Source organism: Hyaloscypha bicolor, assembly GCF_002865645.1.
Source record: "Hyaloscypha bicolor E unplaced genomic scaffold K444scaffold_53, whole genome shotgun sequence".
NCBI classification, from domain to species: Eukaryota; Fungi; Ascomycota; class Leotiomycetes; order Helotiales; family Hyaloscyphaceae; genus Hyaloscypha; species Hyaloscypha bicolor.
In genome coordinates, this window is record NW_020194555.1 from 2,116,665 (window position 1) to 2,140,509 (window position 23,845).

A 23,845-nucleotide genomic window follows, 5' to 3' on the forward strand; every position below is an offset into this window, starting at 1 on the left:
CTTTATCGAGGTTGACGTGGTTTGGAGGTGTTTGACTGAACTTTGAAATTTTCTTGAGTTTTGGCCTGATGGGGGATTTTGAAATAACCAAGTACCTGTAACGCGAAGGAGAAGATGGACTTAAATACCTGGCAAGGTGAGACACGAATAGTTACACAGGCTCTATGTATGGTCTCCGTGGATGGGTCTTGAAGATCAAGTGCAATAAACAACATTAGGATATGATCGCATTCAAAGGACCTGCCCGAACAATTTCTGAATGCAACCCGAAATCCCGAAATCCATTGAAGGGCAACAACTGAATCACAACCTAGCTCTGCTTTTCCAAGAATTAATTCCCTGAGATCACCAATTCCTCGAGAGCAACAACCTCCCAAGAATCATCAACTCCCCGAAATCAATTCCCAATTATCATTGACCTCTAAGAGCATCAATCTTCCCAAAGCAAGGCCAAACCTGAAGTGAACTCGAAGTGCATTCAGGGATGCTTCCACGGCATAGCCATGGAATCAGAGCTCTCTCTTTCAAAACATGCGAAGCATTTCTGAGATCACGGGTGGTTAGGAACCACTCGGTAAAGGTTGTTACGAGAGAATTGGGAAGGTGAGAATTACCGCATGGTGACATCTCGTGCAAGAAGTTGCGATTGAGGGGTTGTACGTATGGCACTAGGATCCTTCAGTGGAGCTCGCGAGATTGAACTGCGAGCCAAGCCAGGAAGCTAAACATACACGGGATTCAGTAGCCTGACCGGCTTGGGTTTGGCCTTGGATGCTGCGGCAGCAAATCCAGTAGGATTTATCTGGGGATGTTTGAGGTGGGTGATGCGCCGGGTTTGCCTGTTGAGTCGACGACATCGCGGACATATTGTGTCCGTAGTTGACTGATTTTTCTTGGATGTTGAATCCGCGGGAGTGTTGAGTGTATGAGGGGGGCGTTAGCCTGCTTGTGCCAATCGTTAACTTGTTGTTGAATGTTCAAGAGGGTAGGAGGCGAATGTGGTAAGGCGAGGTTAGTCTGATTGACTTACTGTGTAAGAGGAACATTAGGCATGACTTCCTAGAAAATGCGGGCGAATCTATCATGTGAATGGAACAATGGTGACTCACGCAGTCAGTGATTGGAATATGCACATTCGCGAAAAGCTCTTCCCCCCGCAATGACACAAAGAAGATGAAAGAAACGTAATTGCCTGATGACAATGTGCACCCCGGCAACGAAACCACCTCCCTGATCACTCCGCCATCTTTCCGGCTCCAAACCCACCCCAACAACAAAAATAACTTTCCTCAATCACCAAGCACTGCTGCTTCAGCACTGTACTCCCTGCTATCTAGACATTTGGGACACCGGCGGTGGGAGCAACGAGAACAGATCGGCTTGCCAAGTGGCATCCTCTTAAGGCACTGAAATGCCCATTAGATCATGCTAAAAGAACACAAAGAGGCAGACTTACAGGCGAGAAGTTGACAGCTCCCGGGGGAGGATTGCAGCACAGCCAGTAGTCCCCGCTGGAAGCAGCATATGGGCTGGCCTTTACCAAGGCGGGTATGTTGTCTGGTGCCTTTTGATCCATTTGAAGTTGGTCTTGGATCACTCTTGTTTTGAGTGTGGGTTTAAGTCTTCGGATACTTTTTGTTTTCTCGAAAATGGTTGGGTCAAGATATTATGGTGGAGAGTCTTGATTTTGAACTGAGGGGTATGAGAGGCTAATAAATAGATGACAATCAGCGCACATTAGCTCAGCCTAGCATCCTGAATGTGCAATACGCTCCCAGTCCCAATACCATGAATCACTACGGGGTGTTGGAGCATTCTGGTTCATACTGAGTTGTGCAATTATTCCTGGCTGGTCTTCGAAGTCCCCATCGTCTCGAACAACGAACTTGCGGCATCGAGGGCAAATTTGATGGAAACAGAATCTGCATATTGGATGAGAGAGCAGTATTCGCCTGGTTGGATGCTGCTTAAGCATTAGGCTACTGACTTCAAAAGTCTTTGGATATTGAAATCACTTACAAAGCAGAAATATAGCCCATCTGCCCTTGAGCGGCAGCATTCCCAGAAGAATCTGTACAGCGACGAGATGCGGACCGGGCGGGGCTCAAAGATAGAATTGAAGATGAAGAGGAAGTGCCTGTTGACGCCGTTGGAAGCCTCAGCTTGTTGATCAGACATTGTGGCTTTTGATGAATGCTGTAGACGTCGCGGAAAAGGAACGAAGTATCTAAATGGCCTGAGAACGAGAAATCGTATAAATAGCCGGGAACTAAATGCGGCACTTATTGCAGTCCGAATGTCCTACTTTTCTGACCGCATTTGTCGTGTCCGTGAATCCGTTGTGTCCACAGAGGTCAAAGATGAGCTACCGAGATGACCCGCTGTCGGTTCTACCTTTCAACATAAATTCCCAAACGCTCTATTCTGGCCTCGAGGGCATTATTGTACACCCAAGACGTTCACTCAAACCGCGGTTTTCATCCTTTCCATAGCTGGTAGTGCAAAGTAATTGGCTGGGAGACTGGAACAGGACTTTCTGTAACCCAGACTCTTAAAAAATGCTACAATGCTACAACACTACAATCGCGACCAGGTGTATAAACTTACCTATTCACCACCGGATCCTTTATGACATGCAAAATGGAACCCTCCAGTGGTCTAACAAAAGTGGTATTCTACAAGCAATGCTGTAGCATCAGTTTAAGTCGAGATTCGCCCCCTTTAACGCCATATATCCCTTATGTTCTGTTCGTCATCACTCATACTCATCATGATATTTACAACTCTTTCTCCTTGTTCCCCCTTTGATGTTTTTGCTCCAGAGCCTGCTCTCTACCAATCGATGGAGCATCTCCAACGTATTCCTTTCCACCCACGGTCTCAAATCCTTTGTGGAACACCCATTCAACGACATCCTCCACAGGCTTATCGAATAGGAAGGGCAAGGCGGGCACAGCTGCCAACCCCAACCCTATCGGGCCAAAGGTCCGAAGTCTGACATTCTTGGAATTCTTCAATGCTCTGCCTGAGTACCGTACGATAGAATGGATGGTGAACGCAGGGAGACCCATAGAAGCAATGGCCTGAAAGATGAACCGTTGTGCCATGACTGTTCTGTAGTCATTCAGGGGAGTGACTTTTTGCGGAACGAGTTCAACTCCAGCATCATGTGCAACCATTTTTATGTCTGTTTTTGCGTCGTTATACCGCTCGTGCGCAGCTTCTCGAGGTAGTTCTGGGTGCAAGGTCCTTTGATTGCTGCAGTATGCCTTGTAACCTTCATGTCCCACGTCACCAAGGATGTATGCCCAAGAAATTCCGTATGCGGTCCGTACGAGGTTTGGGTGGGCGACTGGTCTGAAAGACTCTCCAATATCTGAGGTGTAGGCCACATATCTTTGAGCAGCCAGCAGAGCTGTCCGTATACGAGTGGTATATGCTGCATATCGGATGCTGGATTCTGTAGACTGAGGAGCACTGGTGGGTGTATTAGCACGTGCAGCAGTGAATATTGGATAAGTATCAGATATGAACTCGCAAGTTTCTATACTTAGGCCTAGGTAAACTTACGTTCCATCGTACAGCTCGTCATAGAAGTTGTCCTCCTTATCTGCCTTGTCAACTATCTTTTGTAGCGCCGGGGGGAGCTTCTCTGGCTCGGGAAGTCCATTTGGAGGAGGACCTCGAGGTTTGTCTGAATCATTCTTGGCCATATTGAGGAATTTTCAAGACCAGGTACCGCGGTTTTGAGAAGTCCAAACTGTGAGCTTTTCGCGGCAAGTCGAGGTGTTTTTTATACCGAGGTATCTTGGCCCGGATATCGAATTCGGAGGCGAAGAAGGGAGCTTCGGTTGCGTCCGGGGAAGTGACGATCCACAAACGCTTAGTCACCAGCCAAGATTTTTGGAGCTCGACTTTGAAGATTGACAGCCCGGAACAACGACCGAAGCTCAAGTCACCTACATAGCCACCTCATCTCTCTCTCTCTCTTCAACAATTCGAAGCCTCAATCCGCCAAGATGGTCGCAATGTATACTATTGCCGGTCGCCAGGTTGGCTCTCACTGGGTATGTCAGCTCTCCCTGGTTCCAGGAGAAGCTCTTCACCACTGCCTCCCCGAGCCAATTGGTCGCGCACAGGTGTTTCAAGGCTTTGAAAATGATGTGCTGACAATTTTGGGTCCCATAGCTTGCGATGTTGACTCTTGGAACGCTCGGGGGTCTCAGTGCCAGTTTTATGGGAGGATCAGCCGCGAAGAAGACCCAAGGACCACCCATCAATGCCCAAAGTCCAGATGAGGAGACCTTCATCAAGTATGTTTCCTTGGGAAAGCAATTGCCGTCTGATACATCGAGCCAGTGAACGTAATCTAATTGCTTTTAGGGAATTCCTGAAGAATGCCGAAGCGGACGAGAAGAAGGGCAGCAGTGTGGATGCTACGAAGAAGGATGCAGGACGATAGAGAGATGGGCTAACACCCGGGGAAGTGGATTCGAGAGTGGTTAGCATTGGGACAACCTTTGCGTTGTACATATATGAGGAGATTAGAGTAACCACTGGTTGACCACGTTGTCCTAGGTTTCTCTCGAGGACCGGTGGCCCTTTTTGTCCCGGCATCACTTAGACACATGCTCTCTTACTTGGATTTGTGGTTTTTATTAGGAGACGGTTGCCAGTTGCCGATTGTGGTCTTTGATTGCCTTTTCGTAGGCCCTTTATACTAATATGCTCGAGTTAGAACCGTTTATGGTCGCGAAAGATGCCACCCCTGTTGATATCAACTTTAAGATACCACCGAGTACGAAAGCCCATCATTTGGCTGGACTCTTTCGTTGCTGCGGGGTTGTAATTAGCTTTTAGAGAATAACTTTCATTATTTGACACGTGATCGCTATCAAGATCAACTGCTCCATCAAACCCCGTTTGCAAAGTATCTCCCATTCTGCACAAGAACATGGCATGAAAACTATCCCAAAGGATGCCCCTCCGCCTTTGAAAGATTTTTGTAGGTTGAGCTCTTATTTCAGACTCGCTTGATTTCATGAAGTTCTTTCCTTTTGCCTGGCCTGAAAACATCCACATCCATCTCCCCCATCAACAGCAACAATGGCGACCGTGACCAACTCAGATATCCCAGTCACTCCCACGAAGGTGCAGGTATGGATGCTCCCTAGAGTTTACAGTGACTAAGGTTATACTAAATCTACAGCTCATTGATCGTTTAGCTGAAAGCAATGGCACAATCAAGTTCGTCTCCCACATCTCAACCCCACCACCGGCTCTAACCCCGCTATAGGGCTTCAGTCAATGCCTCAGACCAAGTGACATTGTTCCAGTACGACTCTGCCTTTGCAGACTTGACTGGACCCTCACCTACGCACTCTCTCCTCCTCTCCACAGCGGGGACAAGCAACAATCCATTCTTTCACGAGGCCTGCGTCTTTCTACCAGCCCACGATGAAGTCTACATAACCTCCCACCTCTTGCAAGCCACCAAATCCTCTAATTTTCCAACAATCCTCATCTCACGAGTCAAACTACAACGTAACGACCGGCTGAATGGGGACAATAATGTACATACGGTAGAATGGGCCAAATTACGGCCTCCGCCGGGCATTGAGATGCCCAATGGAGGGGTAAACTACGAAGATGGGATTCTCTTCTGCGCTCAAGGCTCAGCACAAACAGGGACCGGAGGACTCTACTATATGCCACGTAAAGCGCCGCCAAAAGCCATGGTGACGAATTTCCACGGACGAGACTTCAACAGTGTGAATGATGTCGTTGTTGCTAAGGACGGTTGTATCTGGTTTACGGATCCGTGCTATGGAAATGAGCAAGACTTCAGACAGAGACCGAAACTCCCAAATCAAGTTTATCGATTTGATCCTAAGAATGGAGATTTAAGGATTGTTGCTGATGGATTTGGGAGGCCGAATGGGATTAGCTTTAGTCCAGATGAAAGCCTTTGCTACATTACCGATACGGATTACATTCATGGCGATGGAAGCAAGGACTTCACACGGTAATCCCAGTGTGCTAAATACTTTGCGGCCATACTGATTGTATGTAGAGCGGCAACTATCTACGCTTTTGATATCATAAAGGTGGCAGGTGGTCCTTTCCTTACTAATAGGAGAGTGTTCGCTTTTGCAGCAGTAGGTATCCCAGATGGCATCAAGTGTGATGTCTATGGTAATGTGTATTCTGGTTGTGGTGACGGAGTTGAAGTCTGGAACCCTGCTGGAACTCTTATTGGCAGGATCATGGTTCCGGGAGGAGTTGCTAATTTCTGCTTTGGAAAGGACGGAGAGATGTTCCTTTGTGCTGAACAGAAATTATGGAGATTGCAGATGGCTAGGACTACTAAAGGTGCCCTACTTGGGATTTGATAGCTCTCCGGTATATGCCATGATTTCATGAATCCAGCATGCAAAACCCTGCCTCAAGGAAGGATCCAGCTCAAGCTTTGATACTGAGCCAGAAGAAGCTTCTTTTGTGCTATTAGCAGAACTCCTCTTTTATTTTTCGTTGCTATTGTTTTGGCTTTTACGTGAAGAGAATATCTTCACATTTTTACGTGATCCGTTAAAGTGTGGTATGGCGGCTGGTTCGGTTCGGGATTATAATCTTAACTCCATCTTCAACAACACAGCGCCGACAAGTCCGGCATCAAGTTCACAGAAGGCAAATATATCAGACATGCTATTTTGAAGTCTCTGGTTTGACAGATATTCGAAAGAACTACACATGCCCAACATCTTCCCACACCCCAGCGCTTACTTTCATAGCACCCCACCACAAATTCTATCCTTCTGCAAGATACCTGATCAGTTACATTCTCCCTTATCATGACAGCCCCTCAGTTAACTCTCATAACTGGGGCAAATCGCGGAATAGGCTTCTCGACTGTTTAAGCAACCGCTCTCCGCAACCCAACCTCCACCTATATCCTCGTCTGCCACTCTGCCTCTTCTAGCTCCGCAGCCATCGTCGAGCTCAAAAAGCTAGGTGTACCTGCACTACTCGATGTTGTAACACCAGATGTCACAAATGATATCACTATTGTTTCAGCAAAGGAATACGTCGAGAAGAAATACGGAAGTCTTGACGGCTCCTCTCCTTTTCCTCCCCACGTGATCAAGCACGCTGGAAATTGTGACACTAGTTCTCGTAAACAACGCAGGAATAGCATCCTTCCTGAAAAGCCAAGAACTACCGAATCTGAGAGAAAATTTCAACTCAACATTCAACGCAAACATCACCTCCGTGCCGGCAGTAACCAGCACTTTCCTCTCACTCCTGCATCTCTCGCCAAATCCAAAAGTAATTAGCATCTCATCGGACCGTGCATCTCTCACCCAATCCTCAAATAGGAAATTACCACCTACAGCTGTTGTAGCATACACTGTGAGTGGGGCCGCGCTGAACAGTTTAACTATCGAGTTGCAGAACACAGAAGACGTGTTGAAAGAAGGCGGAGAGGGTAAGGGACGGGGAAAGGTAGAGTTTTGGGCGGCAAATCCGGGGCATTGTAAGACTGCTTTTAATGGGTATAGGGGCACGAAGGGTCCGATTGATGGGGCGGAGTTGGTGGTGCAGCTTGTGGTTGGCGAGGAGGGGCAATGGAAGAGAGAGGGGGGGTATGAGGGAGGTGCATTGATAGATGTGGCGTGAAAACGAGGATGGATGACGCTATGAAATAATGGCGATGGGAGAGGAAGTCGGGATTTTAAATAATGGAGGGTAAATACTTCGCTCTAAATCGATCTATCATCTGTTAAGGAAAAGCTCCAACGTGAGGAAATAAAAAAAAAGGCTATAAAAATACAGCTGCTTGTTTCTGAGGCATTGCTTATTTCGAAATCGGCTGCGACGTTGTTCGGATCTTTCTTTGAACAAGCCCAAGATTCGTTGCTCTTGGAAGGATGAGATCCTGCTTGACGTTAGCTCACAATTCAGATCCATCCTGAAAGCAAACTCACCCATATGGTAGCCCAACCAAAAGTATCCCCTAGCCAAATTAGAAACGTTTCGCCCCCAATCCACTGAATCTTTTTGGGATTCGACTTCAGCGCATTGCTGGCAACGCCTTCAGCATATACTTCTACTTTCATGGCATTTTCTAATGCAAGCTCGCCTAGCATGAGCTCCTCGACTTCCTTCTTCGCTGGAGAATATAGAGAATTTGGTGGTAGACGAGGTGGGCTTGCTAGGTTCTCCATGAACCTGGTTAAGACTGATCCGGTGACTACGTTGACGACCTTGACGTTGAATGGAGAGAGCTCAATGCGCAATTGATCACTGAGAAGGTTGACTGCTGCTTTACTGGCGTTGTAATAACCTTGCCAAGGCAAAGGAAATTTTCCAACAATAGAGCCGATGTTGACGACTGTCCCTTTGGAAGCAATGAGAAGCGGTGAAAATGCCTGCGTTACTGCTATCAGGGCAAATACATTCACGTCGAACATCTTTTTGGCTATAGCAACCTCAGAGTCTAACAATGGCATGTTATATCCTGTCTGGCATTAGCTGGGATACAAAGCATCAGTGCAACCTCAACTTGCCTCCGCCAGAGTTATTGACTAGGATGTCAAGAGTTCCTCCGGTAGCAGCCTTGACATTCTCAACGGCCTGCTTGATCGAGGCGTCATCTGTGACATCTAGAGGCAAGATTTCCAGTCCGAGTTCTTTGAGGTGTTGAACTTTAGTAAGATTTCGAGCAGTTGCGAATACTCGGAGTCCTTTCTTGTGAAAGGTTTTGGCCAAGGCGTCTCCAATTCCCCCTTCACTTGACCCAGTAATCAGAACTGATTTCTGTCCCATTGTCGAGTGGAAATAGACAATATCGGGTTCGTGGTTTTCGTTTGAGGCTTTGGTAGATGAGATTATAGAAATGAAGAAAAGACGTGCGCAAATCACGATGGAAAGGCAATGTAAATCCAGACAGGACAGTTTGTGAGGCGGAAACGAATACTTATCAAACGTGATGTGCTCTCGTACGACAGCAAAAAGCTGAACAGTGACCACAGGATCGTCCCTCGGCATCGCCACGGTTTCAAACTTGAAGCGGCGGATAGACCTCAGTCCGTGCAGGAGTCGGGATGGGTTTTGTGTGACAAGCCGACTCGTCAAAAACGAAAGAAGGAAAAAAACTTGGTGACAATGTAGGAGATCCTTGATTCGAAAGTTACAATCGTAATTATTACAGAGGCTTGCACACTTGATTTCAGCACGCACCGAGGGCCATATTGAAGAATAATGGGAAGTGTGGTCGCTGACAAAAAGAACGAAAGTGACGATGGCAAGGTCAAGAAGAGCGGGCAGCTGCGATTGGTCAAATTCGAGGCTACCCATCCATGGCAAGCGCGGCTTCAACCCCTGTCTTCGCGCGTGCTGCAAGGCTACTGAACGCCTCAACGCGTCTTCTGCTGCAAGGTGATTTTCTTTCCACAACATACATATCACTACAGCACATTTTAAAGCAATGGCCCCCTCACTACTAGACCCCGAGCCTGCGGCTCAAGTCACGTCTAAGGGGTTCGAAACCGAGCGTGTTGCAACAAACGTTGATCAGCACGAAGAGCACCAGTATCTCGACTTGATTCGCGAAATTCTCGAGACGGGAGAGCATCGACCCGACAGGTAACTCAAGACCAGGCATCTTAGAACTATCGCTGATGATTATAGGACTGGAACGGGAACACGTTCTATTTTTGCTCCTCGGCCTCTCAAATTTGAGCTCTCCTCGCCGACAGGGACCCCAATCCTCCCACTGCTCACAACGAAACGCGTCTTTCTGCGAGCCGTGATCGGCGAGCTTTTGTGGTTTGTCTCTGGTTCAACTTCCTCGCTCCCACTTGCTGCTGCCGGCATCAAAATTTGGGATGGCAATGGATCACGCGAATACCTCGACTCTGTCGGCCTCTCTCATCGTGCAGTTGGTGATTTGGGACCAGTCTATGGCTTCCAGTGGCGACACTTTGGCGCCGAATATGTGGATGCTGAAACAGACTATACTGGGAAGGGCGTTGATCAGTTGGCAGAAGTCATCCACAAGTTGAGGAATAATCCGTACGACAGAAGGATCATCCTCAGCGCGTGGAATCCCAAGGACTTGAAACTTATGGCACTTCCTCCATGCCACATGTTCGCACAATTCTATGTCTCGTTTCCAAAGAGCGAAAATGGAGAGAAGGGCCAGGGAAGACTTCATTGTCAGCTCTACCAGAGGAGTTGCGATATGGGGCTTGGAGTCCCTTTCAACATCGCAAGTTATGCTCTGTTAACCCATATGCTTGCGCATGTCTGCGATCTGATTCCTGGCACGTTCACACACACAATGGGCGATGCTCATGTCTATCTTGACCATGTGGATGCCCTGAAGGTGCAACTGACCCGAGAGCCTAAGCGATTCCCTGAACTGGACATCGCCCGCGAGAAGGGTGGCAGCATAGATGGATGGAAGGTTGAAGATTTTGTGGTCAAAGGATACGAGCCACACAAGGGAATTGCGATGAAGATGTCTGTATAATGTGATTGGTGGGTCGGGGTTGCAATTGAGGATGATGTGGACGAATTATGTATGGCGTTTGGGAATCAAGAAATTATGCCGTCACAGGTCACCCAGTGGGACAACTCTTGGGGAGCCATTGTGCTAAGTGTTTACATGGGTTCTGGTGATTTTTGCTTCGTGGCCTTTAATCATTACCCCCTTTTGTCTCAGTTCTTTTCTTTCCATCTCATTTGAATCTCTCTCCAATGTTACTTCCCTTCTAAAAATAGCTTCTTTCCCTGAAGCAACTATAGTTATTGTGTTCCTAAGATGCTGCATTTTCTTCCGTCTTATTGTATCCCTACTGAACTACATAGGACACAAAACTATCACGACAAGCAAGAAACCACTGCTATCCCTTCGCCCGGCGAGACGTTGCTAGCGTATTAGCCACAGCTGTGGTACCCCATAAAATTCCAGAAGTCACATAATTTTATGCTCCCCAACCAAACGAGACCCCCTTGCCCACCCTAGCAATGTCTCGCCCGATGAAGGGGGATACTATCCTGTATGCCAGCATGGATAAGACAAGCAGACGTTTTAAGAAAAATGAGGAATCTCGTCCGCCTATGTGGACACAAATGAGCCAGCTGGGGGGGGGAACAGACTTCTTAACACCAGAACAAGCAAAGCCAGTCGTGCTACAGCATATATTACGTTCGCAATCAACGTTAGATACCATATCACCCGGAAGAGTCGATCTCCCGGTCCCCCTGGAGCAAATATCGAAGTTGGAATAAATGATACCGGCCAGGAAACGAAAGGAAGACCGAAGTATAAACTCGCAGACCTCCTCACGATCCTCTCAACTGATTTAGGGAAAGAAAATCCCCACGCAAGACAATGCACAACTCCGAAGAGGGTCCCAGCCAGAGCAATCCCAATCTTGGCGTATGGATAATGCTGCAAACCATTCGGATGTTGGGTAATTCTGGGACCGTCTTTCAATACGACATCGTTAGGGGGAGGGAACATCAGATCCGGGCGAAAGGTTTCTCCCGGCTAAAAGTGCACGTCGAACCCACAGTAGCCACCCAAATTCAGCGGGTTGGATGCGAAGGGGTGCGCTGTATGTCCACGAATTGGTCGATAGAGGTTGATTTCGACGGAGGCCGTGATTCCTTGCGGGATGGACCAAAAAGAGGTATATTATGATTGCACAGATGACAAATGCCAAAGTAGCAATCTCAAGCTGAGATATGGGGATATGCTTCGCCGCTCTCATCATTACATCCACCCAAACGGAAATCCATTTGGCCAGCTTGAAGGAGGCCATCTTCAAGTGCAGGGGCCAGTCTCCGCTCTGGTATTTGACGAATTATCAGAGGAACAATTGCAGCATCGGCCTGATTCTTTCCTCTGGACAGCAAAGGCTGGGTCGAACGCAGTTTGGGACGATTCAGCATCCGAGGAAGCAGCTGAAAATAAACAATGCTTTTTCTTGATCATTCAATCGCATTATACACCATCTGACATGGCTCCGAATTATTGTAGTCTCATCCTCGAACCAACAGGGTTGAGAAGGGGCCAGTTCTAACGAATTGGCGTGGTACTCCACGCATATATGTGGGGAGTCACCGATATCGATGCTTTCCTACACAAGGCCAGGAATCCTAAACTACTAGAGGATGCCTTCTACCAAGAGGCTAATCCAGACCTAGGTTTCACCGTGGAGATAAACTAAACGAGAAGAGTGGAACTGAGCCGCAAGCTTCCGCAGAACTCGGATTTAACACTCGAATGCTTTAAGCAAGGACCTTCTTCACTCTGGGAAACTTCAGCAGCGCCCACCCTATCCCCCAGCTTCCCAAGACACCCGCTGTTCCAATTACAACTGTCTCCAACACACTATTCACATTTCATCCATCCGCGCAAATCCTGTATCCGTACACAAAGCATCGGATGGGACCAAGAAAACAGAATAATGAATTACCCCCTGCACTACCCCGGGATCCACTCAACAACCTTCAAGACCTGAAAAGGTCCAGAATTGAGGTCCTAAGGAGGTATCCCGTCGTTTCATTCCAAATCGCGTAATACTGAGCGCGCAAATTCGGCGCGCCACTTCCAGAGCTGATCGCGTACTTAGGTGGGTTCGCGTACAAAAGCCCGGGAGAGAAGACATTCCAGCCAGATGCTCCAGACTGGATCGTGGGGGGAAGGAGTATGCTGTATCGAAAACAGGCACTAAAGAAGTTACCACACTGGTGACCTGACACCTCTCAGCCCCCTCAAATGCCACCAAATCCCTCACATTCAACTTCTTACCCCTCATCAACTTCAAAAACGAACTCACATCGGCGGTCCCAGCACCGCATACACCACAACAGGGACCCCTAATTTCAGCCACTTGCTCCTCAGAAACGCTCTCCTGCCTTTCCGATTAAGCGCAGCATAGGGCATGGCCCCAGAAAGGAAGAACGAGCCCATGAAGTAAGACTGGTTGATGGCATTCAAAGCTATGAGGGGAGGTGTAGACCCGGGAGCTGAGGTCGCCGTGAGGTATTGAGGTGTGGTGGTAGATGGCTAGGACTGCGAGATAGGTGCGGAAGTTGTCGGGGTAGAACACTCGCGGTTTAGGGGTGGGCTAGGGAGGTGGGTTGCTTATTTTGAGGATGGTCGTGGTCGTACTTGAACTTTCAGTCGATTATCTCTCACTTGTGAAAAAGTATTTTGGTATCGCGATACGATTTAAGAAAGAAACTTGACATACGTAAAGCCACGCAGTTCACATCTAGTATTGCTCGGCAAGATGTGTTGCCTGATAATTTGAAGACAAGACGGGCCACATATCGGGCCAGAATTACTTCACGAGCAATGCGTTTCATTCACTTCTCATGAGCTTCGCTCCTTGAGGATCAGAATAACAACTTAATGTAAAGGACAAATTGGTGAGAAAGGACACCTTGATATTATTTTATGATGTCACGCTGCTGCAAATGACTTTTGTGATGGCAGCAGGACTCAGTATATACATGAACAATGCCAACCTCAATGCAATGAGAACTTTCCATAATGCTCGCCAACGCAGTGAGATGCCCACAACTCCTTTCTATGTAGCCGTTCCACCACCAACGCCCGAAGCACAAAAGTCGTCGAACATGCAGGAAAGGGTATCGGTAAAGGGTCTTCGAATCGATGAAGGGAAAAGAGAAAACGCAAATCACAACATCCGTCCATCCAATTCGTCTCGGTGCCCGTCTAGAGGGAGACCAGAGTACTTCGTAGATGAATACGTGATAATCCGTAGCCCAATCCATCATCAAATGCTTAGTCGAAAACTTCGCCACCAACGACCAAAGGAACAACCAGTGACTCGAAGGTATCGCAAATGCATTACAACCATGTAAGCGGTGTAACGCAACCCACTGGGAGGTGTGAGAAAATAAAGAGATCCGAGAAACGGAGCTTAGATAGATGGCAGGCTAGAAGGGATCGACGGTACGAAAGTGTTAGATCTGGCCCTTGATATCGATTTTTCCGAAGGCCTGCTTCTTCGCAGCTTCGAAGATCTGGCCTGCTTTCCCACTAATGAAACGAAGGCCATCTTCCTTTTCTTCGAGAAGGTGCTGTCCTTTGTAATCGCAGATGAATTGGGCGGCGTCGCCATCGGATTCGAATCCGAGCTCTTCGGTGATGAATCTTAACTTGACATCTGGCTTGTACCTACGAATTGTTAGTCGCTCTAAAATGGTGGGAACAGGGAAAGACTTACGCTCTGCAAATATTCGATAGAGCCGCCAGACGTTCGCGGACGACGAACATGTCCATCAGGTAGGCACCCATATTGGGGGTGTCAAGGTAAAGTCTGAAAAATCTGTGGTAGTTGCCCAAGGCCAGTGCGGAACGGACATCCAGGGCATGCTTGATGGCCTTCTCTTCTTTCTCTGCTGTGGTTAGATCCGCCAACACGTCGTTCAAGGCGGTGCGATTAGATGTGTGAATGAAATACAGGATACGATACGCCTTAAATTCCACTGGATTTCCTCCCAGCTTCTGTGCATAAAGCGCACGAAGCTGAGTTTGGCATTGATTATACTCACCAAGATCCCCCTTCTCAAGGGCGATCCGGGCATGGATTTCGTAGACGGTGACGGTGAACTCGTTCTTGATCCGTTGAACAGTCAGATCCTGCCGCATGGATTTGAATTGATCGCAGATGTAACCGTAGTTCCCTTCCTTCTTCCATTTCTTCTTCAGCAGGTCTAGGGTTTTTCTCAATATGGGCTCGGGTCGAACTTGGGAGGGATTGGGTGCTGAAGTGAGGCGGAAATACTGTTTCTCGAGGACTTGACACGTTCCGACTACCGGACCTGACGTTGGCTCCGGAGATGGGGATGGCTTGTATGTAGATTTGTAGCCGCCATCGAAACGCTTTTGTCGCTTCTCCAGATTCTTCTGGAACTTACTGGTACCTTTGTGAGCATCCTCATGAAAGGGTTGCTGGCGCTTATCGAATGTGATGCGGTCTTCCAAGGCATTGCGAGTGTTAGTTGTACGCCAAGGTGAGGTGAAATTTGAATCCTCGTCACCGCCAATCTCTTGGGACTTCCTCTTCTTCAAATTCACATCTCTGGTATTTATTTGGCCATTTCCACCAATATGAAGATCCACAGACTGCTGTTGCCATGAGATAGCGGCTTGGGCGCGCTCGGCTCGGATCATTTGCTGGGGAAGAGGAAGGTTGTCCCAATCGATGGTCTCGAGGGTATTATTGTCAGAAGCACGGGTGATGGTCGCTTTCAATTTGACTTCCATATCGGCTCTTAGGACATCATCAAGTAGGTTTTGGGGCTCAAATGACCGCTGAACGTAATTCCGAACGGGTTGTGGCCAGTCAATCTTCTTCCTCTGAACGGGCGCTTCCGCTAGCTGTGGAGGAGGCGGTGGCGGAAATTGCTGCTGTTGGACCATCGGGATATAATGAAGGGGAGGAGGGTTAAAGGTTTGTCGAACTTGGACGGGGTGATATGCCGGGGGATCTGGACGAGGGTTAGTTCTTCGCGTTCCCCAGTGGCAAGAGAGATGACTCTGGCGGTCGCACTCACTTTGTGGGTAGCCATACTGGCCTGTCGTTCCGGGGGGTGGCGGAACGTTCGCCCAAGGTGCATTCATCGCAGAATACATCCAGGGTAATTTGCTTGAGGGTGCAGGAGAGTTAGTGACGCGATACTTGTGATCGCAAAGTGGTTCAATTATGGAGAGTGGAAGGGAAAGAAGGAAGATCGAGTTGAGCAGTCGATATTAGGTGAAATTCTTCGGTTGCAGGTGGTCGCCTAGTAGCGTGCTGGACGCTCCAGCCACCGCGTATATATGAGTCTTAACTGGAATAGCGATAAGCTGCACGGCGATAACAAGGCCGACGTCTGGAAATTGGTCCTGGCCCTGGTCTTGCTTGGTCTTGTGTCGTTGCTGAAGTCGATGTCCTGGATTGTCAACCTCCTCAGACAACCACTGCCGCCCCTTTACATGGCTCGACCGAATGTTTCTAAAACGCATCGACCTCACTACTGCGCTGAGGCCGTCTTACTTGCCAGATGAGGTCTTGCTGTTTGTCCAAGACAATGTGGGACTCTATGAGGGGTGAGTTTGCTACCTAGATCCTAGCCACAAAGGCAGGAGGCTGCTCAAAGAGAATAAACACTCACAAGTATGCCTGCAGGAAGTTCAAGATTCCGGACTATCAGAATGGCCAGGTCTACTTGACGTCCCACAGAATCTGCTATGTCGATAACGAAGATCCACGGAAGAACTCCACAGCCATTGATCTGAAGGATGTAGACAGATATGACTTCTATGTACGTCTGCGAACTATGCTGGGATGTTGCACAGGTTCTAACTATTCTGCAGGCTGGCTTTCTTAAATCGTCTGCCAAGATCACGCTCGTCCCAAAACCTACCAAAAGATCATCAATACAAACTCGAGGAGTATCTAGCCTCAATGGACCCTCAAGAAGCGCTACCACGTCTCCAGCACGCGTCGACAGCCCTTTCCATCTACCAAGTTCAGAGCCTGCACCTAAAAGTACCGGGACGTGGATATGTCCTATCTGCTCCTTCTCGAATCCCGTTCCTTCCAACTTCGATCCTTCCACGGCTCCCGAAACCATACCACTCCCTCCATGTCTAGCTTGCGGAATAAAGCCAACTTGGAAACTTGTTATGAAGGCAGCAATAGCAAATACTATCAATCGACCAGTGCAATCAACCGAAGGCCCGGTGAAATCTCCAATACCAGTTCGAGCACGCTCAGATGCTACCCGGCCACAATCAGATATATGGCCAGATCCACAAGAGAACTCCAGCCGAGGTGGGAACTCCCAAGCGAGCGAAGGGGCATCGTTTCAATGTCCGAGATGTACCTTCGCAAATCATCCTTCATTGCTCTCATGCGAGATGTGTGGAGCACAATTGATTTCACAAGACATTCCTGTCGGTCTAGGCAATCCTAATCTCCGCACAGAATCTCCTGGGCCAGTTCTGAACCGACTTCCAGCGCCAGGAACGGAGAATAATGAAAGTATCAAATTATCTTTTCGTGGTGGAGGAGAAAAGATATTCTATGAGCGTCTGCAGGGATCGATGACACAACGCAAGTGGCTTCTGCAGGGTGCACCACCAGTTCCAAAACCTTCTCGTGGTCCAGAACCCGGGTCACCTAGCTCTAGATCATCTACGCCAACCGGTGAACGAGTGAAGACTGCTGGTATTGCTGGCCTTGAACAGAGACGTTTGGAAGTACGGAAGAACAACGAGCTTGCTATTGGAAACGCTTTTGAGGATCTCGAGACCCTGATGGCATCAGCCAAAGAGATCGTCGCTCTTGCCGAGTCATTTGCTGCCAGCGGAGGCGTAAACGGCGAATCCAGTGCAGTTGCGAATGCTCTCGGATTAGTCACTACGAAAGACATGCTAGGTGGAGGAAGCAATTCAGAATCCCTCTATATCTCAGAGCTGTCCCGCAACTTGGCCGAATTCTTGACCGACGATGCTCGCGGCGTCCTGAGGAAAGCTGGAGGAATCATCAGCCTGGTCGATCTCTGGGCAATGTTCAACCGTGCTCGAGGAGGCGTTGAGCTCGTCAGTCCTCTTGATTTTGAGAAAGCTGCAAGGTTGTGGGAGAAATTAAAGCTTCCAGTGAGGCTAAGGCAATTCAAGAGCGGTGTCCTGGTAGTTCAAGCCAGTGACCGAACCGATGAAAAGACTATCAGGGCTCTTCTCTCATGGTTGAGCGATCTACATGTTTTCCCTCCGGACAAAGATCTAGCCTGGGATTGGCAAGTTTTCGGTAGAGGTGTGACCGCACAAGATACTGCCGAGCGATTTGGCTGGAGCCTCGGCGTTGCAGAAGAAGAGCTCGAGATGGCCGAGGAAAGGGGCGCACTATGCATAGAAGAGGGTATCGAAGGCCGCAAGTTCTGGGAGAACTGGATTGACGAAAAGCACGCTCCTGAAGCAAGCAGGCTGTACAACGCTATATGAGATCACGATTCATGCCGCGTAGAGAGAAAGATACCAAGTGTTGAATCATTCAATTACTTTTTGCACTTGCACTCAGCCACCTGGGAAGGACTTTCTTCTTTCAATAGAGTGACATTTAGGAATCACCACACCACCCTCTCGGGCGATTTCGAGATCTGTCTTACAGCTCGCCTAATCACGGCTCCCCACGTATCTGTATGCACCAAGCCACCGAACGTTCTTGCACTTGAGCACGTGGGCAGTTTCCTAATACCGTATATGATCCCGCATTCTCCCCACGTTTCTGCTCCTTCCTTCTTCCTTCCTCTCTCATTGTCCCGCCCCTACACAAAACACCCACCTTCTACAATCAATAATATTTGCTTAGAAGAGCGAGGTCAATCTGCATTCAAGAAATAGAAGACGAGAGCTCCCGGCTGGTCCGGCGACAAAAACCAGGAAAAAGGACATGTCTCTATTTGCTTACCCCAGCGCGTTCTGGATCTGTTGTTGCAGGACGCCGAAGGAGAATGTTCTTTCTGTAAGTACCATTGGTTGAGAGGGGTTAAAATATTGGTTGGCTGACAAGGTACAGTGTGGTGGAATTAATGAGTTGAAGGAGGTTAAGTGTGCCGCTTGCGGGCACAGCAAATGCGAGACGTGCACGGAGTGGAAGAAGCAGTGAGGTCGCTCTTTCGAAAGACTGGGTTGATTTTGTGGTGAAACTTGGGGTCAGGGAAGGGACTCATCAAATTGGAACTCATGGAGAAACTGAGGGATGGAGGGGAAGTAAAGCCTGGACTGGAAGCTATAGGTTTAGGAGTGGGTGGAGCTTGTTACTTGTACATTACAGCGGATATCCTTACTCAATACCTGTATTTATAGGCAGGTGGAAATCCTGGCTTACTCGCAAACTGGTATCGAGGGGCAGATTGGCAATTGCGTTCTCAAGGTTTTCACTCGAAGGGTTTCTAATGGTGGGATTCCTCGTTCGTTGAGTTAGCAAGATGTGGGAAAGGGAAATCGTAATATTGGGGAGAATGAGATCAATCAAGTTCTATTAAGTGTTGTGGAACTGGTGCATGGTCAGGTGCAAGTGTATTTTGAAGTCTAGCGGAATGAAAACAATCACTATGTATGATGTTGTGGAACTCGTGCTGGGTCAGGCAGATGTTTTTCTGGACTCTATTTGAGTCATCTGCCCCCATTGTGAAACAATTCATTTAGTGTTCAGCCCCGAATTGGCAAAACCTTTGTTTTTGAACTCGATGTATAACTTGAGGATAAAGGAAGAGCTTTGCTGCGCCACTGATCGAGTGACTCGCCTGCAAGGCCAATTGCGCTTCAAAAGACAACCGTCTGGACATTCAGTTACAAAATGGACGGTGTAGTCAGGCGAGCAGTAAGAATAGGAGAAAGTATACGAGTCCGGGTGTCATATCCACAGATTATGATTTACACTTGCGCGTTGCTCTGGCGATTAACTTTCATCCCCATAGAGAGCTGAGGGGCAGGTTATCTTTCTCATTGGAGGATTCTCGCTGAAATTAGTCATTACAGGGGCGAAGTAGTTTCTTCCTGCCCGAGTGAGAAGCAGCTGAGAAAGGGGCGTTTTTGGTGGATTATCTTATAGCGATCAAAACGAATGGCGAGTAGCAGAGACTATAAATGCAATTGCAAGATGAGCGTGATGTGAACGAAAAGTCATGTGCTACGACATTTCCTGATCTTTATGAAAGGAAAACAGAATCTTGAACTTCAGATCGCAAACCACTAAGCTGTCTTAACTTCAAGGAATTATCTAGTAAAATGGTGGCAGTTGCTTTGCTACATTGAAGAAATATTCTTAAGAAGGCCTGAGACTAAGCGCACTTGTAATGGCCTCAAGAAAATATTTAGTGCACGATCGAAACGCTCAACAAAGGCGAATTCGAAGAAACATGGTAAATAAGAGAGTCCTGCCGAGCGGTCTGAATTAAGCGCTTTGCGTTTGTAGGATGCTCTCGTGCCAAGTGGCTGTTGACTTTGATTGTTTCTGCAACCATTCAAGCCAAATGTCTGTCTGGGCTGTGTTTGCGGCATCATCTCCGGGAATTTCCCCACGTATTTCCATTCTGAATGGTTCCCCGCCTGCCCAACCTCAATCTTAATGCCATCATAAATCTCAAATGGGGAACATTTGCTTTAATGCCTGCCTCCAGGGCTATCGCGGTTGCGACTTGTTATAATCCTTTAGGAAATGTGCAGTCCGGTTTGGTGCCATGCAATCCAACCGCAGTGGTTTTAATGTGTTGCCGGGCAGCAGATTACTGCCTATCCAACAACGTCCGCTTCAACGGCTTCCGGAATAACTTGCTCTCGATTAAAGGCTGCACCGATCCGATATAGGGTCTTTCGTGCAGCAACATTTGCCCTGGTAGGACTATTCCTCTTCAAAGAGTCCGAAATCCTTCCACAACCGGGGTTGACTGGTTCTAGTTGTGGGGTTTGCATAGGCCCTTTTTCCTTGTCCGAAGACTGAGCAGAACGGAGGCGCCATTTCCTATGTCTATGGGCTGGATGCTTCTGTTTGCAACAACACTGCGAGCTTGCTCTCAATTCCGATTGGGACAATCCTTTTACGGCCTGATCAAATTGCGGCACTCACTTCGAGTGTCAGCATGGTCACGGGCATATCGACATCACAATCTGTGACTACAAATCCACCTCTGAACTCTTCGAAACCTAACTCCCTAGCTTGAGGGCTTAGTCTGGGTATTGGAATACCTTTCGATTTGGCACTCATAGCAGCCCTCGTCTACTTCGCACGGGAATTGAAGAAGTACAATAACAATCGAGCGAACATTGCCCAAGGTCACAAGATCACAACCCTTGCTTATTCAGAACTTGAAGGCGTCAGTGGCCGTGGTGGCAGGCCGGCGTTCAAAACGAAACTACCAGGAACTAGAGATTTGACGATGAGGGTCCAGATGTAAATATTTGGGCATTGGAACGGCGGCATGGTTATGATTATATGAAGAATCATCGAGGTAAGAAGCTTGTTTTCCAAAAGACTGGGAATATTTCAAGCCATATCGAAATACCGAATTGCATGATGCAAGATGGTAACGTTGCCACTATACAAAGCGGTCTCAAGCTCTTGAAGCGTAAAGCTCTGAACCTATCAGGGTGAAGTTTTGGGGCAAACTTTCGAATGAGCCGGAAAAGCCGTCGTCCACAATACCCTCTCGAGTCCATGGGAAAACACTACTCGAGCGGTACAAAACACACTCCTCTGACCAATTAGGATGGCTTCAATCCCAACAAGTGACAACTCATTCTGTAATCTCCCACAGATCGGAGACTTAAACACAACCTCATGGCATGTCTTGGCCTACCTTGTAGACTTTTTGTCCACCATCTTGATGTGCACAGAAATTCCCGAAAAGCACTTCTTTCCCGTTTCAGAGGCTTCCCCCGCCTTATGCATAGACTTCGGCACCCCAAAACCGTGCATACCCTGGGCAAAATGACGATGTGGCATTGGGCACGGATCACATATTTCCACTTACACGGAAATCTGTAACAATCATGCGTGCGGATCGCGGCGTTCCCGGTGGGGATAGTTGGCTACCGAAATCTTTCCATGCGACAACCCGAATTCGAGACCCTTGACACTTTGGAGGTGCCGATAAAGGAAGGGCCCAAGGAAGGGAATGCTTCTGGAAGAAGTCTATGCGATGGAAGCGGGAGAAGATTCTTTTGCCGTGTTGAGAGAGACAAAGAAGGTGTGAGAATAATTGGATTTGGGGTCGAAGTCAGGCCATTCCTTGATGTAGTTTCTTCTGGTCCTCGAGGAGTGAATTCCTTTGTCTGAATGACTGATCTAGCCTCATTTCGACGAAAATAATGGCATTCCTTTTGGATTCCTTCTGAGATGGCACCCCGCTTGTGCAATGATCGTGATGAAGAGCGAGGGGTGCCGTTTTGTTTCACGGCTGGTCCCTGAGATGGCAATCGTTTATCGATTGTCTCAGGTCCAAGAACGATACTAGAGGATCCTGGCAATACCAGAAGCCCAGGGACCCCTCTCCGGAGATGGGAAGCAGATCCTGTTAATAGCTCGTGAGCCTCTGATGCCTTGGCGCCGCGTAGGGGTGGGGGCAGAAACCGCCTCCTGGCCTCAGCGCGTCGTTTGGAAGAGGAGACGTAATTTGGCATCCATCTATCTGCTTCAGCCCAGCAAACTCTGTTGCTCGTGCCGGATTGTGCTGCGGGAGAGGCTGTAGACTTTCTAGGACGGTCCATCGAGTTCGAAAGTCATCTGGGTGAGGCAAGGTGGCGAGTGGCAACGGAGAGCTGATGGTACGAAGAAGTAATGACCTGACGAGTCGCGATATAGATTGATGTGCTGAGCATGAAGAGGCACCCCAGCCTAGCAAGAAGCGACCACTCGAGAGGCTGACAGTGCCGCTGCTGGAGCTGAAGCGGTTGGGGGAGGCTCGTCTTTGGGCCTGATTGGGTGCGCCTGCGGACCTCAGCCCATAGAGATGGTTGAGGACCTGCAGAGCGCCAGCTGCAGGCGCATGCCGGAGGAGTGAGCGTTGCTGGGAGCTTGTGAATCCGCGAATCTGCGAATCTGTGAATTTGTGAATGTCATTGATAGATTGTGGTCACGCTCTGGATGGGGGATTCAGAGGGAGTGAAGACGGGAGTGAAAAGCCCTCGGGGCGGGTGATCTGCAGCGGCGACAAGTGGTAGGTGCCACTCACGGATCCTGCTCATGCGCTGAGGCATTTTGATACAGTACAGTAGAGGCGGTTTGAATGGAGGAGGAGGATCGTCGTCGCGTCGTAATACTGTACTGTGCTGTACTGTGCTGTAATGTGCTGTTCTGTAGGGCTCAACACGAGATCCTCGGGCCCTGTCCTTGGGCACGCAGCCTGTGCGTCTCCCACACACGTCGTGGGCATACAGTATATCTGAGAACCCGAGCATGACGGGATGTCACACAGGGACACCTCCCCGGCGTAGATGCGCATGCCCGCAGAGTCCTGAGACGCGAGCAACGTGGGCTCTAAAAATTGTCGAGCGGCCGAGCCAGGGTCGGGTTCAGGCGCGGGTGCAGGTGCAATGCAGGCGCAGGTGCAGGGCCAAGGTCAAGTTCAAGTTCAAGGCAAGGCAAGCAGCAAGCAGCAAGAGACCACTCAACTCAAGGCAAAGGCAAGACGACGCAAGTCAAGGCAAGGCAAGGCCACTCAAGTCGCTCGGGTCGGCAGTCGCTGGGGTGCAGAAAAACGGACCTTTCAACCTCCTCTGCCAGGCCTCCTCCTCTCGTCGTCGTCCTCCTCTCCTCCACCAGTGCCTCCGACCCATCCAGCCAAGTCGCTGCACACGAAGTTACGAACGTACTCACACACACACACACACACACACACACACACACACACACACGCACCACACCACACTACACCGCACTCCCCCATCGAAGCAACGCTTGCTGCCTCTTGTTTTGCGCGACAGCCTCTTGACATTTGACGGACACACACAGCCGTTCGCATCCATCCCATCCCATCCCCATCCTCCAAGCCCCCATCTCCGTCGCCCCATCCCTGCCCTTTGGCCCCCTGCGCTTCTTGAGCTGAGGGGTGTTCCAAACAGGAATAGCGCGCTTCGCCCTCTTTCTTCCAGAAATCCACCCTCCCAGGAAGCCTTCCTTCGCTCCACCAGGATACTGCGACTGCAAGGAACCTTGAAATTGATATTTCCGCTGCCGGAATCATCTCGCCTGTCGAGCCCCCCCATTCACGCGTTCTCTGCTGTCGGCTGCTGTACTGCTATCCTTTGTTG

The 23,845-nt window shown here is 48.8% G+C and overlaps 12 protein-coding genes across 12 annotated transcripts; 5 read left to right on the top strand and 7 right to left on the bottom strand.

Annotated features, from left to right (window-relative positions):
- Positions 1–134: 134 nt before the first annotated feature.
- On the bottom strand, positions 135–1,115 carry K444DRAFT_610629 (uncharacterized protein). The gene is made up of 4 exons (XM_024879786.1): positions 1,031–1,115; positions 732–942; positions 615–668; positions 135–544 (listed from the first exon to the last, which is right to left on the bottom strand). The coding sequence occupies exons 1-4, from the start codon at positions 1,051–1,053 to the stop codon at positions 479–481; spliced, it is 354 nt and encodes a 117-aa protein (XP_024739487.1). The 5' UTR covers positions 1,054–1,115; the 3' UTR covers positions 135–478.
- Positions 1,116–1,747: 632 nt separating this feature from the next.
- K444DRAFT_627494 (uncharacterized protein) lies at positions 1,748–2,178 on the bottom strand (the record flags this gene model as incomplete). Its single annotated transcript, XM_024882806.1, has 2 exons — positions 1,748–1,963; positions 2,020–2,178. 2 exons carry the CDS (start codon positions 2,176–2,178, stop codon positions 1,748–1,750), a joined length of 375 nt encoding a protein of 124 aa, XP_024739488.1.
- Positions 2,179–2,777: 599 nt separating this feature from the next.
- On the bottom strand, positions 2,778–3,713 carry K444DRAFT_523896 (uncharacterized protein; the record flags this gene model as incomplete). Its single annotated transcript, XM_024874323.1, has 2 exons — positions 2,778–3,477; positions 3,571–3,713. The coding sequence occupies 2 exons, from the start codon at positions 3,711–3,713 to the stop codon at positions 2,778–2,780; spliced, it is 843 nt and encodes a 280-aa protein (XP_024739489.1).
- A 277-nt stretch (positions 3,714–3,990) lies between these two features.
- Positions 3,991–4,810, top strand: K444DRAFT_610632 (uncharacterized protein). Its single transcript, XM_024879787.1, has 3 exons — positions 3,991–4,067; positions 4,189–4,313; positions 4,384–4,810. The coding sequence occupies exons 1-3, from the start codon at positions 4,020–4,022 to the stop codon at positions 4,460–4,462; spliced, it is 252 nt and encodes an 83-aa protein (XP_024739490.1). The 5' UTR covers positions 3,991–4,019; the 3' UTR covers positions 4,463–4,810.
- Positions 4,811–4,950: 140 nt separating this feature from the next.
- K444DRAFT_651617 (D-lactonohydrolase-like protein-like protein) lies at positions 4,951–6,392 on the top strand (the record flags this gene model as incomplete). Its single annotated transcript, XM_024885721.1, has 4 exons — positions 4,951–5,157; positions 5,210–5,247; positions 5,297–6,025; positions 6,074–6,392. The coding sequence occupies exons 1-4, from the start codon at positions 5,107–5,109 to the stop codon at positions 6,390–6,392; spliced, it is 1,137 nt and encodes a 378-aa protein (XP_024739491.1). The 5' UTR covers positions 4,951–5,106.
- Positions 6,393–7,167: 775 nt separating this feature from the next.
- On the top strand, positions 7,168–7,677 carry K444DRAFT_585817 (uncharacterized protein; the record flags this gene model as incomplete). The annotated part of the gene is made up of 1 exon (XM_024877944.1): positions 7,168–7,677. A coding segment is annotated over one exon (510 nt), but the record flags the coding sequence as incomplete, so codon positions are not given.
- Positions 7,678–7,800: 123 nt separating this feature from the next.
- K444DRAFT_651619 (putative short-chain dehydrogenase/reductase) lies at positions 7,801–9,174 on the bottom strand. Its single transcript, XM_024885722.1, has 3 exons — positions 8,568–9,174; positions 7,986–8,518; positions 7,801–7,936 (listed from the first exon to the last, which is right to left on the bottom strand). The coding sequence occupies exons 1-3, from the start codon at positions 9,046–9,048 to the stop codon at positions 7,856–7,858; spliced, it is 1,095 nt and encodes a 364-aa protein (XP_024739493.1). The 5' UTR covers positions 9,049–9,174; the 3' UTR covers positions 7,801–7,855.
- A 273-nt stretch (positions 9,175–9,447) lies between these two features.
- K444DRAFT_651620 (thymidylate synthase) lies at positions 9,448–10,772 on the top strand. The gene is made up of 2 exons (XM_024885723.1): positions 9,448–9,645; positions 9,691–10,772. The coding sequence occupies exons 1-2, from the start codon at positions 9,488–9,490 to the stop codon at positions 10,532–10,534; spliced, it is 1,002 nt and encodes a 333-aa protein (XP_024739494.1). The 5' UTR covers positions 9,448–9,487; the 3' UTR covers positions 10,535–10,772.
- Positions 10,773–10,828: 56 nt separating this feature from the next.
- On the bottom strand, positions 10,829–11,642 carry K444DRAFT_345799 (uncharacterized protein). The gene has a single exon (XM_024872066.1). The coding sequence runs from the start codon at positions 11,528–11,530 to the stop codon at positions 11,123–11,125; it is 408 nt and encodes a 135-aa protein (XP_024739495.1). The 5' UTR covers positions 11,531–11,642; the 3' UTR covers positions 10,829–11,122.
- Positions 11,643–14,007: 2,365 nt separating this feature from the next.
- Positions 14,008–15,682, bottom strand: K444DRAFT_627500 (uncharacterized protein; the record flags this gene model as incomplete). Its single annotated transcript, XM_024882807.1, has 3 exons — positions 14,008–14,221; positions 14,271–15,537; positions 15,604–15,682. The coding sequence occupies 3 exons, from the start codon at positions 15,680–15,682 to the stop codon at positions 14,008–14,010; spliced, it is 1,560 nt and encodes a 519-aa protein (XP_024739496.1).
- A 355-nt stretch (positions 15,683–16,037) lies between these two features.
- On the top strand, positions 16,038–18,037 carry K444DRAFT_525216 (vacuolar protein sorting protein-like protein; the record flags this gene model as incomplete). The annotated part of the gene is made up of 3 exons (XM_024874426.1): positions 16,038–16,138; positions 16,218–16,353; positions 16,406–18,037. The coding sequence occupies 3 exons, from the start codon at positions 16,038–16,040 to the stop codon at positions 18,035–18,037; spliced, it is 1,869 nt and encodes a 622-aa protein (XP_024739497.1).
- Positions 18,038–22,110: 4,073 nt separating this feature from the next.
- Positions 22,111–22,993, bottom strand: K444DRAFT_627502 (uncharacterized protein; the record flags this gene model as incomplete). The annotated part of the gene is made up of 2 exons (XM_024882808.1): positions 22,111–22,634; positions 22,768–22,993. 2 exons carry the CDS (start codon positions 22,991–22,993, stop codon positions 22,111–22,113), a joined length of 750 nt encoding a protein of 249 aa, XP_024739498.1.
- Positions 22,994–23,845: the final 852 nt, after the last annotated feature.